The sequence below is a fragment of the Pristis pectinata genome, chromosome 1 (genome assembly GCF_009764475.1).
Source record: "Pristis pectinata isolate sPriPec2 chromosome 1, sPriPec2.1.pri, whole genome shotgun sequence".
Taxonomy (NCBI): domain Eukaryota; kingdom Metazoa; phylum Chordata; class Chondrichthyes; order Rhinopristiformes; family Pristidae; genus Pristis; species Pristis pectinata.
The window spans coordinates 94,488,759-94,507,361 of record NC_067405.1 but is presented as its reverse complement, the minus strand read 5'-3'; the positions used below and the strand labels follow the sequence as shown (position 1 = coordinate 94,507,361).

Sequence of the window (18,603 nt, the reverse complement as noted above, 5' to 3'; positions counted from 1 at the left end):
CTGCCAGTAAAGATTTCTTAATATTTACTCTATCAAATAATTTTGAATACATCTATGAAATTTTCCCCTTCTCCTCCAATTCTGTACGGAGAGGAAGGATGTTTTCTGCATTTTCTCCATAAAATTGAAGTCTCTTTTTATTTTCTGTAAACTAATAGGTACTCTGGGTATTTGTGCCATGATGCAGATTTATTTCAGTAACAGCAATGTGTTTTTTTCACACAGTTACTTATTATTGGAGGATCCTTTGGTCTCCGTGAATTTGCTCAAGTTCGGTATGATGTCCAAAAAGTGAAGAGAAAGGTAAGCATTAGAAAAATCTGCAATCAATGGCAGGCTTAATTTGCTGAGCAATGTGGTAATTTGAAATCTGTCTTGTAAAATGAGCAATGTTACAACTGATACCAATTCCAGAGCTGGCCATTTCTGTCTTAACTGCTGAAGTTTACCATTATTTTCATTGCCCTGCCTTGATGCCCAGGATTTGCACTAGAAACACTGCATAACTTGACTTTTGCTGCATGTAGTAACTGCTGAAGCACTTCTGTCAATAATGCCTTGAAATAATACTCACTATTAAACTAACAGCATTGATAATGCAGGAAAGGGAAATAGGTTTTAGCAGTATTAGATTTGTGTGTATAGTTTGTTTGCAAATGGCTGAATAACTAGGCAACAAGACACAGTGATTGTAGGCACTCTCCCCAGGTCCGCGAAGTCCTGGATATGAGGGACGGGGTAGTGGTCCGGGGTGGTGGCGTCGTTCAGCCTGTGGTAGTCGCCTCAGGGCCTCCACCCGCCGGTGGCTTTGGGGACCATGTGCAGGGGGGAGGCCCAGGGGCTGTCTGACCTGCGAACGATCCCCAGCTCCTCCATACGGCGGAACTCCTCCTTTGCCAGGCGGAGCTTGTCTGGGGGTAGTCGTTGTGCTTGGGCATGAAGGGGTGGCCCTGTCGTAATAATGTGGTGCCACACCCCGTGTTTGGGCATCGAATTTGTGAACTGAGGTGCCAGAGCCGATGGGAACTCGGCTAGGAGCTTGGTGAACTCATTGCCAGACAGGGAAACAGAGTCCAGGCAGGGGGCTGGTAGGCTGGCTTCTCCCAGAGAGTCAGTTTGGAAGGTTCTGGAGTGCACTAGCCATTTCCCTCACAGGTCGACTAACAGGCTGTGGGCCCAGAGGAAGTCGGCTCCCAGGAGTGGCTGGGCGACGACGGCAAGGATAAGGTTCCAGGTAAAACGGCTGTCGTCGAATTGTAATTCGACTGTACGGGTACCGAAAGTCCATATCATTGTGCTGTTTGCGGCTTTGAGAGTGGGTCCCTGTTGCCTGCTACAAGTGTCGCGGCCAATCGGGGGTAAAACACTGACCTCTGCTCCAGTATTGACAAGGAAACGACGCCTGGGCTGCTTGTCCCAAATGAATAGGAGGCTGTGTTGGTGGCCAGCTGCCGTAGCCATCAGCGGCGGCTGGCCCTGGCGTTTCTTTGAAACTTGCAGGGTGGGTGGCATCGACGGCCTCCGCGCCCCACCTCTGATGGTAGAAACACAGCTGGTCGTCGGTGTCGTCGTCTGTGTTTCTGGGGTGTGGTCGCTTGGCTGCTGGGACTGGTTTAGGTAGGCGTTGGGTACGCGGTCTGGCGATTTGGCCGAAGGACAAACTGCTCTTGCGTTTGGCCTTCCACAGGACATCTGCCCGGGCGGGTACCTCACGTGGGTTGCTGAAGTCAGCGTCGGCCAACAGCAGGTGAATGTCGTCGGGCAGCTGTTCAGGAAGGCCTGCTCGAACATCAGGCAAGGCTTGTGTCCCTCAGCTAAGGCCAGCATCTCATTCATCAGGGCTGATGGAGATCTGTCCCCCGGGCCATCGAGATGAAGCAGGCGGGTGGCACGCTCACGACAGGATAGGCCGAAAGTTTGAATGAGAAGGGCCTTGAAAGCCTGGTACTTGCCCTCCTCCGGAGGAGACTGGATGAAGTCTCCGACCTGGGCGGCTGTCTCCTGGTCCAGGGAGCTGACCACATGATAGTACCGTGTGGAGTAGGAGGTGATCTTTCGAAGTTGGAACTGGGCTTCGGCCTGGTCGAACCACATGCGGGGCCGAAGCGTCCAAAAAGTGGGCAGCTTGAGTGCCACTGCGTTGGCTGCTGCGTTGTCGTTCATTGTGTGGGTCCAAAATCCGTTTGGACCATCGTGGTCACCAATGTAGCGGCTACTATCGCGATGCGAGAATAAAGACATGGGTCTGCAAGCTGTGGAACAAGACTGATTTATTTACCCGCCTTGCGCGGGCCTTTTAAGCTGTGCGGTTCCCGCCTTCCGAAAACGGAAATGACGTATGTGCTACGTCATCGAAATCTTTTTGCATGCGCGGGTTCTCCCCGTTGCTCGGGGAAGATGAAGGCCCAGCGCCATCTTAGGCCCCGCCATTCCGACGACGCGCGACCCGACCGCCGAGCCGGTTTGCCTGCGCGGACAATGAGTCGCCACAAATTTTTAATTTGGTAAAAAGGCCAAAGAGCACCCTTAATTTTTATTTTTAAAATCTTGGAATTTTGAAATAATTGGACTTCCAACATAAAATTAGCTTTTCAAGGCCAAAGACATTCATTAAGGTTCAACATGCTAGTTAAAAACTCTGTAACACCTAGTGGAATAATGTGGATTTTACACCAATGATAGAGTGCTTAAAAATTACAGTTCAGCAATTCTTTGTTATTACCTCAGCAAAGACCGCAACACTCATCTTGTGGGCAGAAGGGTATCGTTGACAGCAAGTTCTGTATTTCCATATTTAATGCTACATGTGCAGAATCCAGAAGTTGTAGTCAGTCTTTCAGTAATGATGACATTTGTTATCATTGCATCTACAAATTTATGATTCGTGTCTGGCTCTCCATTTGCAATGTGTAAGCCATAATGTAATTAGGATGCTAAATTATAGAAGGAGCTATAGCTCCACTTGATGCTTTTTCAGTTGCTGTCTATGAATCTCTGGATAGGAAGCTGAATTTTCCTTTCAAATGCCGATGACCCCTCTGTGGGTGGGAACATTCTGTGTTTACTTTTTGATAGTTGTTCACTTGGAATTAGGAGGCAAAATGTTTCAGTGATTTATATTTCATTTTATTTATTATGGCGAGAGAGATTAGAAGCAACCCTTTAATGTTCTTGCAGCTTCTTGATCTTGTGCAGAGATGGACCTTTCAAAATAGTAAATGTTCATATCAGTATGTTATCATTTTCATGTAGCATTTATAGCAATGGCATTGAAAGCCTTTCAGTTGTGTTAAAAGGGAAACTAATTCTACAAGGAAACCAGCTTAAATAAAAGATGGGGCTATCTTCAACACTCATGTGCTGGTGATGTCTCCAGAGCAGATGTCAACTGCACAAGTCTTCCTTGATTTCTGAATGTTTGGTTTACACATTTTTGCTATAATGGTATTGATTTTTGGAGTCCATGTCTTTAATTTACAAATCTATTTTTCACTGTGACAGTCTCCATATATTGGAATAGACTGTACCTAACATTCCCATAATGCATTTCAACCATCTTTGTCGATTTAGAGAAATAAAGGACAGCAGATGCTGGAATCCAGATGAAAAATACGATGATGCTAGAGGAACACAGCAGGCCAGGCAGCCAGGTCCTGAAGAAGGGCCCTGACCCGAAACGTTGACCACCTGTTTTTCTCCATGGATGCTGCCTGGCCTGCTGAGTTCCTCCAGCATCGTCGTACTTTTCATCTATCTCGATTTGCCTTTTGTAAGTCGAGGAATGATTTGTTATTCTACTTCAACAGGTTTCAAGCAGCTTGCAAACCTTAGTTCCAGTAGAAGTGCCAACTTCAGAAAGTGTGAAGCCTTTGCATTACATGATTTTTTTTATGCAGTGTGCTATGTCTGTTGAATACTTTGAAATAAGTTTCAGTGAATGCAGATTGAAGTGGAGTAATTTAGTGCCTTGGATGCAATATTGATGCTGGAGTGCTTGCGATGGTTATAATTGCCAGCCTATAACGTGAGGATGTGATCTGGCTACCCTGTGCTCAGGTGCTTGGGTGCTCTTACTGGTCATGCTGATGGTTAAGGATTCTTCATCTTGAATAAGTATTGCATTCTAGCAATTGGATCCTCTTTATCCTTTCTTCAGTTCTTCATGAATACCTGCAAAAAGAATTCAATGATGTACCTGTACAATGTCTGTCTCCTACACCAGTAATCCTGTGGGCATTCTTTTAACATTATTGACTTAGTTCCGATATATTCAGTTATGTGTTGCGAAATAATCTTCACAGGAAAATGATGACACTTGCTTTTTAATAAAAATCTTAGCTGACTGCACTGCAAAATTATACTAAAGACATAAATCTTTCTACTTCCAGTGTTTCCAAAATCTCAGCAAATTTCAGCAGCTATGGTTTTAGTTCCAGGGTTTCATTGTTTAATAGCATTTGATTTGTGCCTCTGTGTATGAGTTTTGGTCACTTTTTTTTAATTCACACAAAATAATAGTTTATTGGGAGTATTTCAGCTGTATGAGATGGCAACCAGTGAAATTTTGGGCAAATCCAGAAACAAAATCACATCTGTTGTTCCTTAAATAAGAGATTATATTAATTTTTCTGTCATCTGTACGGATAGCTTAGGTTAATGTTAACTATCCCATGACTTGATTTAGTGGGGTGTTTTCCTGGTAACATTTCAACCAGCTTTCGGTTGCCTCTGTTAAGCAATATCAATTCTTTATTCTGTTTATCTTATCATCTTGCTCTGTGGAATATCTTCAGGCTAATGAATGAGTTGGGCAAGAGATATAAAAGGAGTGAAACTGAGCACCAAACAAATTTTAATTGCAGTTAGTACTTCATTGATTTGCAGCATTTATTTATGAGACCATTTACTGATGAAGCGAACCATTATTTCAGCCCAAGTTACATGGAACACTAAATGAAGTGCAACTTTGATGACAATAGAAAATGTGGAGTGCTTTTGGGTAATTATAAAGTGTTAAACGTTGGCATTGGGCTTGTTCTCTTCCCCCACCCCTTCACTTTACACAAATAACTCACTAAATTTCAAAACATAGTTAATTTTTTTTAATGTTCCTTCATTTTTCAGTATGCTGGCATCACTGACAAGGCAAGCATTTATTGCCCTTGAGAAGTGGTGAGTCACCTTCTTGAATCACTGAAGTCCTTCTGTAGAAATTGTCCCTGTTCAGGTGTATTGATGAAAACAGTGCAAGGAAATAGAGTTAATGGGCCATAATTTGCAGATAGCAATGAACCACCTGCACTTGTCATCAACTTATATATTAAAAAAAATCCTCACGGTGAAACATTTTGGGAAAAGCCATCCCATCCACTTGCAGTGAGACCCTGTCTGACAAAAAGACCTTCCATGTTGTAATAGATGTGTAGTGGTGTGGAACAAATGCTGACTACAAAAATTGTTGTGGAGGAATATGGAAAACTGACAGCCAGCTAAGACATACAAGCTGGAACTGATGGAGTCTAAATATTTCAGACATACCAAAGCTTTATATAAAACAACTTAAAAGTTCTAAAAAGTCAAAGCATTTAGACAAAATGCTCAAACATTTTAGAATCACAGAGTGATAGAGGATGGAAATGGGCCCTGCTGACTATTAACCACCCATTTTTACACTACATTCATCCCCACATTCCCATCAACTCCACCCCAGATCCTAACTTGCACTTACAAACCAAGGACAATTTACAGCAGCCAATTAACCTACCAACCTGCACACTTTTGGGATGTGGGAGGAAACCAGAGCACCTGGAGGAAACCCACGTTGTCATGGGGAGAAAGTACAAATTTCACAGAGACAGCACTGAGTCAGGATTGAACCCAGGCCACTGGGGTTGTGAGGCAGCAGCTCTACCTGCTGTGCCTCTTTTTAAGATATATATATAAAAAATAAGCTAACAAAAACCTTGATGCCCCACACCTGTTCCTTTCTGTTGAATTGAATGGATATGGTGGGAAACGTCCAAAAATTCATGTTTCCACACTAACTTGTTTGAGGGTCCATCATTGGCTTGCACGTTGCAGAACTGTGCCAAACTGCTGACTGCATTGTTGGGACTTGAGTATTCACATTGGCTTGCACAGCACAAAAAAATCCCAAAGTTGCGATGGGCCTTTTTGAGGAAATAGTGGCAGTTTCACCATATAGTTGAATTCTGCCATCAGGTGTCTTGTGGACATATGGTGTGGAATTACATAAGGTATGTCACTTGGATTTTGGGCAACTTTTTTTTGTTTTGCTACCTCAAAACATTTTTTGGGATTGATATGAAACCTATGGATAGGTGAGTTAAGCTCCCTTCTTGTGTTCATTCCCTAAATATTATTTGTTATATAATCCACTTGAAAAGCTAGAATTTTTTATGTTGGTAGAACTTTCATTGTTAACTATCCTGACATCTGCAGCACTTGGAAGTTAATCTCATGAGTGCCTTCTAATAATGCGCTAAAAGAAGCAAATTCAGACCATTGAATGATCCTAATGAAAGGATAAATATTAGAATTGCTGACTTCACTAACCATCCAATATAACAAGAAAAATGTTGCCAAAGAATCTAGTGCAATTGAGCCCCTGTTCCAATGTTATCATTCATTTCTAATTTTTAATAATATGGTATATTCATAATTATATAACAATTGGATTACAGGGCATTTTGCAAACGTTGCAATGTTTTGCTATAGTCATGCAGGTTCATTTGTGTCTAAAGTAATTTTGTATTCCTCATAAAGGGGCTTTCAATGTCTATATAAAATTTCCTGTACAGTCCAAAAACTCAAATGCTGATTTCCCAATCTTGATGTACAGTCAATGTCTGCACAGTTAATTAGCCAGTCCGACCTTGTGTAGTCATGTATTCTGAACTTTCCACTGCCCAGGAATCCGATAGAACAAAAACATGATAATATTGCCACGCAACACCTCATTTTTCCTGATGTTATTTGCGATGCCCTGATCAGGAGCCTGCTGCTTCTGCTGAGGAGCAAGGCATGAAGCACAGATTTTTCAGATAATTTTTTTAAAGTATTTTGAGTCAGCAGCAGATGGCTTCTTGGCAACGTTTAAGACTGATGTAGTGGAACAGCTGGAACAAAGGGATTCTTAAAGGTGCTTTGTCAGCAGGAATTTTTGTTCGTGGGGGAGGGTGGGGGTGGAATTATCGAAATTTCTTCCAAATGACCCAATAAGTAGAAGTGGTAGAATGTTTTCATTTTCTAATATCTCAAGCTGTGAAACTGAAATTCTGCAATTCTTCCCTATCAGACAGAATACAGGCATAGCTTAAATGATTTCAAAAGTAACTGCAAGTAGGGGGAAGAAAGGATACCAGAGACAACCGAAAAGATAATGACTTGTCTTGCAGAATTAGCTCTGGTGGGTGCTGACAGCGCAAAGTTTAAGGAAAGTGAATTAATGTGCAACCTGATTTGGCCATGGCCAAATTCATTGTTCCAGCTACTTTGGCTGAGCAAGTGCTTGTTGACCATGGATTAGTGCTTCTACAAAGAGGTTTCAAGGACAGATGGAGAATCAGAATCAGATTTATTTTTATTGACTTGTATGACATGAAATTTGTTGTTTTGCAGCAGCAGTACAGTGCAAAGACATGATATTACTATAAATTACAAAAGTAAATAAATAGTGCAAAATAAAAAGGAATAACAAGGTGGTGTTCGTGGACCATTCAGAAATCTGATGGTGGAGGGGAAGAAGGGGGAAGATAGCTTGAGTTGTGTCCTGTTAAGATCTATAATAATGATGCGCTTTTATAGATCATAGAACAGTACAGCACAGGAACAGGACCTTTGGCCCACTGTGTCCGTGCCAACCAATAATGGAGGGATAATGGGCAGATGGAACCAAGTGCGAAGGAGGCACAGGGGGTAGAGGGTGGATGACAGAATGGAAAATGTGAACAAAGGGAGAACCTGTGTGGACCGGTAGGAGTGAGAAAGGAACATGAGGGTTACCTGAAAGTGGAAAATTCAATGTTCATACCATTGGGTTGTAGGCTACCCAAGTGGAATTTGAGGTGATGTTGTAGTTTTTGTTTGGACTCGCCTTGGCAGTGGAGAAGGCTGAGGGCAGGCAGGTTGGTTTGAGAATGGGAAGAGGAGTTGAAATGACGTGTGTTGCTGGGGACCAGAATATGAAATGTGGGTGGTAAGGGGAGAGGGCAGACAGGAAAAATCATTTCCAAAGAAATCCCTGAGCCAACGTGAGTGGTTAATTGGTTCTGAGAAAGCAAACTGTTTTCAAATTATCTCTGTAAATGTTTTTAGCTTATTGGTAGTTTTCTTTTCAGAATATGCTATGTTCATTTGTTGGGGTGTGGATATTGTTGCCTTGTTTCTAAATTTTTAGTTTGCCATCTAATGGGATACTTGTATGCATTGGCCATAGGAACACAGCAAATCATCCCACTTAATGAGATGGACCACATTGGATTGTATAAAGGGATTATGGCCATGGAAAGAGCATTCATATGACAACCTGTCCAACTGTTAAATCCACCTTGCAAATTCTTCCTCTACTTCACACTTTTCCCTTGGCCAGAATAATGTGAAGATATGGAAAAACAAACACGTGCACATGCAAGCTCTGATTCTGTTGTGGAAGAAAAATTCAGAAAATGTACCTTGAGCATTTTAATTTAATTGCCCACCACTTTTCAAAATAAAACTTCCATATAGTTGCATTTGTGCAAATACATTAAGTACAATTAACTAAAAGTAATTTGCAATTTAAAAAAAAAGTTGTTGAAGAAATGTGAAGATACATCAGGAAGAATGATGAGATTGACTTGTGTTTCCTCCTTACACGCAGATGAAAAGTTAGTTTTCAAAGAAGAGCTTGTACAGGTTCCTTCCAAACATGGCCGTTTAATATTTGTTTATATCAGTGGAAGCACAAATACTCTTGGGCATTCCTGTATCAACTGGAAATGCGTCATTGTATTTGGATTTCTTGAAATCTTATGATGAGGTTTACTAAATCTGCTGCTATTCTGTGGGAATTCAATATGAAATTGGAAATGGATAAGGAAGTGGCATGGCAAGAGAAAGTATGCAACAAAATATTTGAAGGAAACATTAATTTCTAAGTTGAAACAACAACCTGCAATCTATTTCCCTCAAATTTGAGCCCATCCAAATCTGCTTATGTGACTAAATAGTACCAAATCTAGTTAGTGCAGCACTCCTGGGCTCATAAATCTTAACCAGTTATCCAATAAATTCTTATCCTTGTTTTAAAATTAGAGGGTATGAGCTATGGAGTGGGGTTGGAGAGTATGAGTTATGGGGAGAGGTTGGACAGACTGTTGGGTTGTTCTTTCTGGAGTGTCAGAGGCTGAGGGGAGACCTGATAGAAGTTTATAAAATTATGAGAAGCATACATAGGGTAGATGGTCAGAATCTTTTTTCCAGGGTAGAAATGTCAAGTAGTGGATGACATACATTTAAGATCAGAGGGGGAAAGGTTAATGAAGATGTGCGGCGCAAGTTTTTTTTACACAGAGTGGTGCGTGCCTGGAACGGGCTACCAGGGGTGGTAGTGGAAGCAGATATGATAGTGGTGTTTAACAGGCTTTTAGATAGACACATAAATGTGCAAGGAATGGAGGGATATGGATCATTTACAGGCAAAAGAGATTTAGTTTAATTTGGCATTGTGCTCGGCACAGACATCATGGGCCGAAGGCCCTGTTCTTGTGCTGTACTCTTCTGTGTTCTATGTTTAAAATAATTGCACAGATTGCCCTCGCCTATCTAACGATTCCAATCCTGCGCCCCTCTAACTCTGGGTTCTGCATCCCTGAGTTTCTTTATCCATGATCGGTGGCTACGCCTTTGGCTATCTGGAATTACTTCACTGAATATCTTTCTAGCTCTCTCATGCTGATCTGAAAACCTGGGTATTCAAATCTTTCTTTGGCTCGGTATCATTTATTATGTCTCATTAAATTGCCCCCGGCACTTTATAGGTTTGCATTACATAATTAGTGTAGTGTGCATTACAGTTGAATGTAGTGTAGTTGCAGGTAATAATATGGAAGGGATGAGCTGAATGAAACTGCCAAGGATCAACAGCAGATCAATGGACTGTTCAAGGTTGGAATACTGTTGAATTTTAGTAGTTTGCTGTGCAGCTATATGGTTGGGCATTATCCACACTGAAGATAAATAGAAATTGCTGAAAGTGCAGTGGAAAATACGTTGGGTTTTGGCAATCTATATGGCCTGAAAGATGCAAAGAAATTCTGAAAGCTGCCTTGGAAAAACTACAACATTCCCACTGACCTCTGGGAATTCCTGGCTCATGACCATGCAAAGTGGAGAGTGAGCATTTGGGATGACATTGAGAACCTCAAGGCCATGTGCTGGGAGTGCACATCTGCCCAATGTAAATGGCAGAAAGGAGGGAACCACCTCCCAAGCTGCCTAACCACCTGTTCTGTCAGGCATCTCCTGCCCCATCTATAGGAAAGTCTGTGAGTATCATATTGGCCCCATCATTCACCTCGGGACCCATAGAACTGAGTGGAAGCAAGTCACCCTTGATCCTAAAGAATTGCTTGAAAGGAGAAGCCCTGAGCAACCTTGTGGAGCAGAAAGTAACAAACTATTCCATGTAATAGTTACAGACAGGTAGTTGGGTACAAATCTCTGGAGGCTGTGGTGAGACTGTAAGATGCTCCTTAGGGACTCGCTGGTTTTGCTCTCCAAGACACAAGGTAAACATATGGACGCGAGAGTGCTTAGCACAGCCAGCTACTAAAACACTGTCAATGCAAAGCAAGTGAAAGGAGGAACTTAAATCAAGTACTGGATAGCTGATAGGTAGATAGATAGGTTTATATCAATAAAAACCTAACTTTAGAACCTCAAGTCAGTATAAAAACAGAAAATGCTGGAAATTCTCAGTAGGACAGGCTGCATCTGTGGGAAGGGAAACAGGGTTAACGTTTTGGGTAAAAGACCCTTCGTCGGAACTGGGAAGGAGATGAAAGAAGCTTGTTAACAAGCCTTCCAGCTTAACAAGCTTTTGTCTCCTTCTCAGTTCTTACAAAAGGTCTTTGGCCTGAAATGTTAATTCTGTCTGTCTTCCCAGAGATGCAGCCTGACCTGCTGAGAACTTCCAGCTTTTTCTGTTTTTATGTTAGATTTCCATTACCTGCAGTGTTTTGATTTTTAGTGCAAGTCAGTAAGCAGGTTAACATCAGTCAATTTTAAGTAGGTGCTGACTAGGTGGCTGAGGATTGAATGTGTAGTGGAAACTGATGCGTTTGAATGGTCTCTTTTTACAAAAGCACTGTGCAATTTAACAAAGCCACAGTAGAATTTCTGGAAGATGTAATTGGTTTATTATTGTCACGTACTGGGATACAGTGGAATACCTTTATTTTGCATGCCATCTATACAAATTATTTCAAAACATAAGTACATCAAGGTAGAAAATGATTATAATTGATGTAATGAATAGAGCAGCTTGCAAAGAGTCGCCATGATCCACCGCCATCTTCCCATGCAAACCCCTTGAGATTGATTGGGGAAATGGGTGTGTCAATTAATTGAGGAACAGAAAGCACTGGGAACTGGTGAATGGAGACTTTTCAAACTAGTGAGGCACACACAGTGGTTCCCTTGAGGTTTTGTGTTACAAGGATCTGTATTCTTGATGCATAGTAATGACCTAGATTTGTGTTTATAAGAATTCATTTCTATGCTTGTAGGTGACACAGCTTATAAACACAGTACTCTGGGAAGGGGATCATATTGGAAATCAGAGTTACTTGGTGAGTAAAATGGGTAAACGTGTGGCAAATGGACTTTAATGTGGAGCTTTGCTGCAAAGGGGCCAGCCAGTTCTCCATCATAATTGTAATTGTCCTGATTGCTCTGGGTGAATAGAAGCTTTATTTGGACATGAATGGCAAGCCACACATGATCGCTACTGACCATGAATTTGGGTCCATTTCAATTGGTTTTTGGAAATGTATTTAAAATTAATTTCTGAAATATGTAAAATCTATAGTTTTAATTGATTTTCTGAGAGATAAAGGATAAAACTACAGAATACAAAGTATAAATGTTACTTTTTGTACTTTGTTTCTAGACTTTATATTGATAACTCTCATTTGACTTTATTCATTGTTACAAAACTTATCACATATTTTCAGACTAAAATTGCCTCTGCCAAAGGAAAGGTTATAAAAGTAGCAGACTGCAATAAATGTGAGAAATAAGAAAATGTTACCCATTCAGCAGTGGTGAAAAACCGCCAGAGAGCCAAATGTGCATGGACCAATTTAAAATTAAAGTGAAACCATGTGTGACCATTTACTGGGCGCATTAGCGATGCAACTCAAAGTCAGTGATGACAAATGGAGCATATGATTCTACATTTCCCGTTCTAAGTGTTCACACATAAAAAAATTGCATGTTTTATTATCTGCTGTGTGCAGTTGATTGGCCAGAATATTTTGACATGTTAACCCCTTATTGCCCTTTATTTAAAAAGAAACCTGTGCAGTATTTGAAAACAAAAAATTCTGGAAACTCTCAGCAAGTTAGGCAGGATGTGTGGAAAGAAAAACCAAGACACCATTTTTATTTCAGATTTCCAGCAAATAAGCACCCATTGAAATATGCTAAGACTGTATAGTTGATGAAGATATAAAAAGTTAAGATGCTGGAAATCTGAAATAAAAATGTACCTAGAACTCAAATTGGCTGAAACTCTCTTGTAGTACTGAAATAGTTGCATTGTTTGAAGCTCATTTACGATATAAAACTGGGGTTCAGTTGGCCTGTTTTGGTGAATTGGCCTAATGTTAGTGTTTCCATTGTCATAGTCAAAGAAGGCAAACAGTTCTCAGTTTGAACATTCCTCCCTCAATTAAGCTAGTGTGTATGTGTGCACACATATGCACACACATTCTACCTTGTCACCTCCTTCATCCTTGATGGAACGGGTGGTGCTTGTGGCTTTCAAACAAATCTCCCGTGTTTCAAGTTAAATGGAAGTGTCTCTAAAACATGAGGTTGGAGGCACGTCATGGCTTTGACATCGTTGTCCTTGTAGAGTGCTGTAAAGCTCTGGTGCATAGCATATGGTTATACTTGGTGGCTCCCTGAAGTCCTAGTAGCCATCTGTTCATTACTCATTGAAGGATTGAAAAAACAAACTTCACTAACCATATGGGGCTAGGGTGCTTTCAAAAGATTATGGAGGAGATTGAGGTTGCCGGTCAGGTGAGAAGAAGTGTAGGAGATGGGTGAGGAGTGAGGGAGCCACAGTGAGAGTGTGGAGGACATGGTGTGAGAGGAGAAATTGTAGGCTAGGCTATAATGGTGTTTGAGAGGCTGAAATGAGTGAAAGGGAGTTCTGTAGGAGATGGGCAACGACAAAAATGACAGTGACATCAGGTGTACAAGAGGCTTGAATGTAAACAAAAATTGCCTTGTTAAAGTAAAATGCTTTGCATAATTGGACCTCTCAAGTTCCTCAAATTATCAGTCTGGCTTTTCTATATTATTCACTTCCCCACACCTTCCACCCCCAAAAAAGTGTAATTGCCACAGGTTTGCCTGTTGGTACAGTGAAGGCAATAATTCACTTTAGGGAATCTGTTGACATTTCACTGTCCCAGCTTTTTAAAGTTTAATAATGCTTGTAGAATTCTTGATGTAATTGGATGCCAATCATTTTATTCTCCTCAATTTGACATATGCTGAATATAAATACACTAGATTTTAACTTTTTGTGTGCAGTAAAGTCCTTTAATGTTGAGCATTTTTTTTTACCATCTGCAGAAGTGGAATGAGCAATATTTTTATGAATGCTGTGTCAATTGCAGAGTGTCTTAACTACTTGAATCCTTATAGATTCCTGTCATAGTGGTGAAAATTACTCCGTTGTCCTCTTTCTTACTGAACTGCCTTTTATTCCTCCATTGCCTAAAAGGATTTTTGGGTATCCTTGATTGGCTGCTGGCTACCATTTTGAATCTCTTCATTTGGCAACTTAGATGGTGCAAAAAGTACATTGAGATAATAGGAAATTGTCCAAAAAATCCTCATTCAGTGCTCCTCCAATGGTTTATGATGGTATACTTTCTAGCCAAGGCTGGTAGGCAGTCATTAGAAGCATGGGTTTTGGCATTTTCTTCATGCCTGTCTTGCCTCATCCCTTCCATAACCTTTGGTCACTGAGCTGATAGTTGTGAAATTAGCCTAGATTTGGGATGGAATTGGAGAGCTTGCATTGCTCAAGATGGCCACATGCAGTCATAGAGAGGGAGTTTACTTTAAAGTATTTGTTTTATTTTATGCTATGTGAACCCTCAAATGCATATCTTGTACAGTAAGGCTAAGAAGCACTTCTCTCCCTATCCCAGATTACTCTTTCCATGCATCAGTGCAGATCCCTTACCCCATCAGCTCTGGTTGCATTTCTGTACATCTGCATTGCTCTACCATACCTAATTGTGCCTTTAGGGTATGGGGACAGCCACTGACATTGCTTCTATAACTACAAATCCATGCAGGAGCATCACTCCCATTCCTACCCACTTTGTTACAGTGGTTTCACTGAATATGGAAGCTGTGCCTCTGCAGCATGCTTCCCTCTATCCCTTCCATTCTGGCCATACCATTGCTGCTCTAGCCCTGCGATCAATAAAAGATGTGCAGTGCTGAAATGTGCATCCACAGGAGCACAACGTGAGTGAGAGTGGTATTCTTGATAAAATTGCAGTTGTAACTAAATTGAAAACAGTATTCAAGGAATTCAAAGCAACAATCTAGATATGGGCACTCATGACCACGATTGATGGAGCAGTGTGATGCCGGTGAAGTGCAGTCCCACGGAGTTCAATTTACATAACACATATGTTTAAAATATCTCAATTTTTCATAATGAATTACATCAATCAGTTGCCATGTAGGCAAATACACAGCTACTTGGTGCATAGGAGATCCCAAAATTGATGGGAGAAAAGGCCAGAAAATCTTTTAATAGCTGAGTGAGGAATATAAATCAACGTGGGGGTGGGGGAGACAACTATCCTTTCACTTATACTAAGATTTTTCAATATCTGCTTAAGCATGCAGGTGAACAGAGATCTTATCTTTCGTTTCAAAATATATCTCGATACTCTGATCCTTCAGTTGCACTGAAGCTTCATTTTAAATTTTATTGCTGCAGTTGGGCATTGACCTCACTTATGATTCTGAAAAAGGTTTGCTATTGGCAGAGGCAAGTTGTCTCCTGATAATTCCAACTTCAACTTGTCCCTGGTCACTTGGAAGAAAAGTTGGGATAGCTATGCACCTTTATGTATTTTGTGTAAGTAGGTGATATCGGACATAATCCAGCAATAATTCTTCAGGTACCTTTTATAATAGTCCCCATTAAAATGAAATTGCTTCATTCCACAACTTTATTATACACAGTTTAATCTAAATATATCTGGGCCAGCATTGTGATGTGGATAATGCCTAATTTTAAAGACTCACTTGTGGTTTTATAAAGTTATGAGTTATCTTGTCAGTAAGTGAAGACACTTACCAGATTTACAGTTTTGACATATCTTTTGTATTAAATGTACAATAATGAGATACAACATAAATTTCACTTGATATTCAAGGCAAGTTTGTTAAAATTATTCCTCTGAGTCAGAATGAAAGTTATTGGTGCTTGGAATGGAGACTTTGGAATTCATCATTCCCTGGCAGCAGAGTAATTTAAATGGGTGGTGGGGTGCTTTGAGGGGATAGAGGAAGGAATGAAATTTGCATAAACTTTAGTTTGTACTCCGTAAAGTTCATAAGATTAAAATGTGATTAAATTGAAGAGCTTAAAATGCCAATGGAATTTGGTAGAACAAAAACAAATAATTTCCTTTGGTAGGGGAAATTCACAATCGAGTACTAATTTTAAATTTAGAACTTGGCCAACATGGAGTGAAATCAGAGTGTACCTTTTCACACAAGGGGTAGAGGAAAACCTGGAACACTTTTTCATCAAAGGTCATAAATTACTGAATTCACTGAAATTTTCCAAACTAAAATGGTTAGATTTTTGGGTCAGCAGAAATGGAGTTCAAGAAGTCACCAAAGTAAGCAGCACAAGAGACTGAATGCCACCCAGTATTTTGGGTCTTTTTTAGATTGGAAGGATGTAAGTAGTGGAGTGCCCCAGGGATCATTTCCCAATTATTTACTATTTACGTTAATGATCTGGAGGAGGGGGCAGAATGCAAGGTATGTAAGTTTGTGGATGATGCAAAAATAGGTGGAAGGACACGTTGCAATGAGGGTATTGTGACTCTGCAGCAGGATGCAGATTGAATGACTACTGAATGTGTGGGTGAAAACTTGGCAAATGGAGTTTAATGTGGTAAAGTTGGAGATCATGCACTTCTGTCACAGGTATCCAAAAGTAGGTTATTATGTAATTGGAAAGAGACTGCAAATGACTTCTGTGTGTGATCAGGGAATTGAGGACTGTGGGTATCTGACACAAAGGAGGAATTGAAGCCTGGGGTAGATCAGCCATGATTGTATTTTATAAGATTTCTTTATTAGTCACATGTATATCGAAACACACAGTGAAATTCATCTTTGCGTAGAATATTCTGGGGGCAGCCCACAAGTGTCGCCACGCTTCCGGTGCCAGCATAGCATGCCCACAACTTCCTAACCCATATGTCTTTGGAATGTGGGAAGAAACTGGAGAACCCGGAGGAAACCCATGCAGACATGGCGAGAACGTACAAACTCCTTAGAGACAGCAGCTGGAATTGAATCTGGGTTGGTGGCGCTGTAATAACGTTACGCTAACCACTACACTACTGTGCCTGCCCATAGTAGTGTATAGTCAGGCTTGAGGGGCCAAGTCGATTACTCCTGTTCCTATTTTCCTATGTTCTTGTGTTGGTAGCTATTTACTTTAATGTAATTTCTTCCTGTTTGCTTTTGATAAATCATATCTCAACCTAGTCCATATGGTCTTATCCCAATTTAGAACTGGTTTACATTTCAGTCTTTTCTCTCGCCACGCTAAATCTAACAGTATTATATTTTGCTGTCTCCACTGTTTTCTCCCCAATGCCTTTTCCACTTGTCCAAGTTTATTGTCTAAAACTAAGTCTTGTACTGTCCTCTCCCTGTGAGACTTGCTACACCATGATTATTTTTTTAGGGAAGTTTCTGAAGTTTCAAGGTTTATTTTATAACACTTACTCTCTTCCTATTCCCAGTTAATGTTATTGTAGTTGAGACCCCTATAATTGCAGCCTTGTTATTTTTACACTTCAGAAATTTGCCAATCTACTTTCTCTTCTATCTCTCTCTGACTTGGGGGCTGCCCCCAGAACACTCTACGCAAAAGGTGTATTTCACTGTGTGTTTCGATGTACATGTGACTAATAAAGATGTCTTATTTTAGTACAATTGAGGTACAGAGCAGCCATTATCTAATAGAATGGCAAAACAAGCCTCTTCCTGCTCCAATATTTCCAAGTTGTACCATGTGTACTGACTGTGCTCATTCAGATACAAAGCCATGCAAGCTATTTGGACTAAAAATAATCAGCACAAATGGACCAATTTTTGAATATTTTACTGAGAAATCTTCAAGAGTGTGACAATTATTTGTAATACTTTTTCCATGTTTTAATTCTCACTAGTTTGCTAGTCACTACATCCTGAAACAGATTTTTTAAGTTGAAAAGAAATCATGATCATTCAATCCAAAGAAAACATCTTGCATGCATACAGGACGTCTGTGCTATATTTGTTTTTTAGTGGCAGCATGAAGCATTCTTTTCACTTTGCACTAATGAATCATAGATTGGGGTCAAATGTCCAAGGTATTTCAAAGCATACTCAAATAAAATATGACATTGGTCAGAGATAATGGTAAGATGAATGCACCAGCACCCTTCTATGTATGAATGTGTTCAGGTTGATGTGCTAAGTCTTGGGAACTGCTTGAATGTTATCTGCAGCATCTGAATCTTAAATAACCTACCAAGTCATGAAAGTTCTGTCCCCTTTCCAGTTGGTTGTCTGCTTTTCACTTGGAAAGCAATGTTTTCTCTCTGGAAAATTTTGCATTAATCAATTATATAAACCCTATGTCGATCATAAAGTGTGGAATTTCAACACTTTTGCAGTTATTGAACATACTTTCCAGCTAGTGGTTTAATTCTTGGGAACTGGTACTTGCAGCTGGGAGTTTTTAACTTTCTGGATTGAGATGTACACTATGTATAATGGGTGTTGTTTGCTAATAATAGTAGTGTCATACCCAGCTCTTAGATAATGTGTAGTTGATGCCTCTCATTTAGTAATGCATTGATAATCATAAATCTAGTGTTACAGTTATGTTCAATATGTGAAAGCCTTGTGGTCATAAGCTACCTGCCAAATTTTATTTTATTACCAGATTTATAGCATTGAGTGTTGGTTAGCCTGTGTATTAAACACAAGTTCAGACACCACAAGGACGTGTTACCCTAGACGTTCCTGTCAAAATAG

At 40.5% G+C, this 18,603-nt stretch overlaps 1 protein-coding gene across 2 annotated transcripts in view; it reads left to right on the top strand.

Annotated features, from left to right (window-relative positions):
- The window catches only part of LOC127574088 (cytochrome c oxidase assembly protein COX16 homolog, mitochondrial), a 55,534-nt gene that overhangs the window by 21,673 nt on the left and 15,258 nt on the right, over positions 1–18,603 (top strand). Inside the window, exons 2-3 of one of the 2 annotated variants that reach the window (XM_052022757.1) lie at positions 226–303; positions 11,790–11,852. In XM_052022757.1, coding sequence (XP_051878717.1) covers positions 226–303; positions 11,790–11,852 — 141 coding nt within the window. The remainder of the gene's footprint in view (positions 1–225; positions 304–11,789; positions 11,853–18,603) is intronic. The other variant, XM_052022764.1, reaches the window with a different exon arrangement.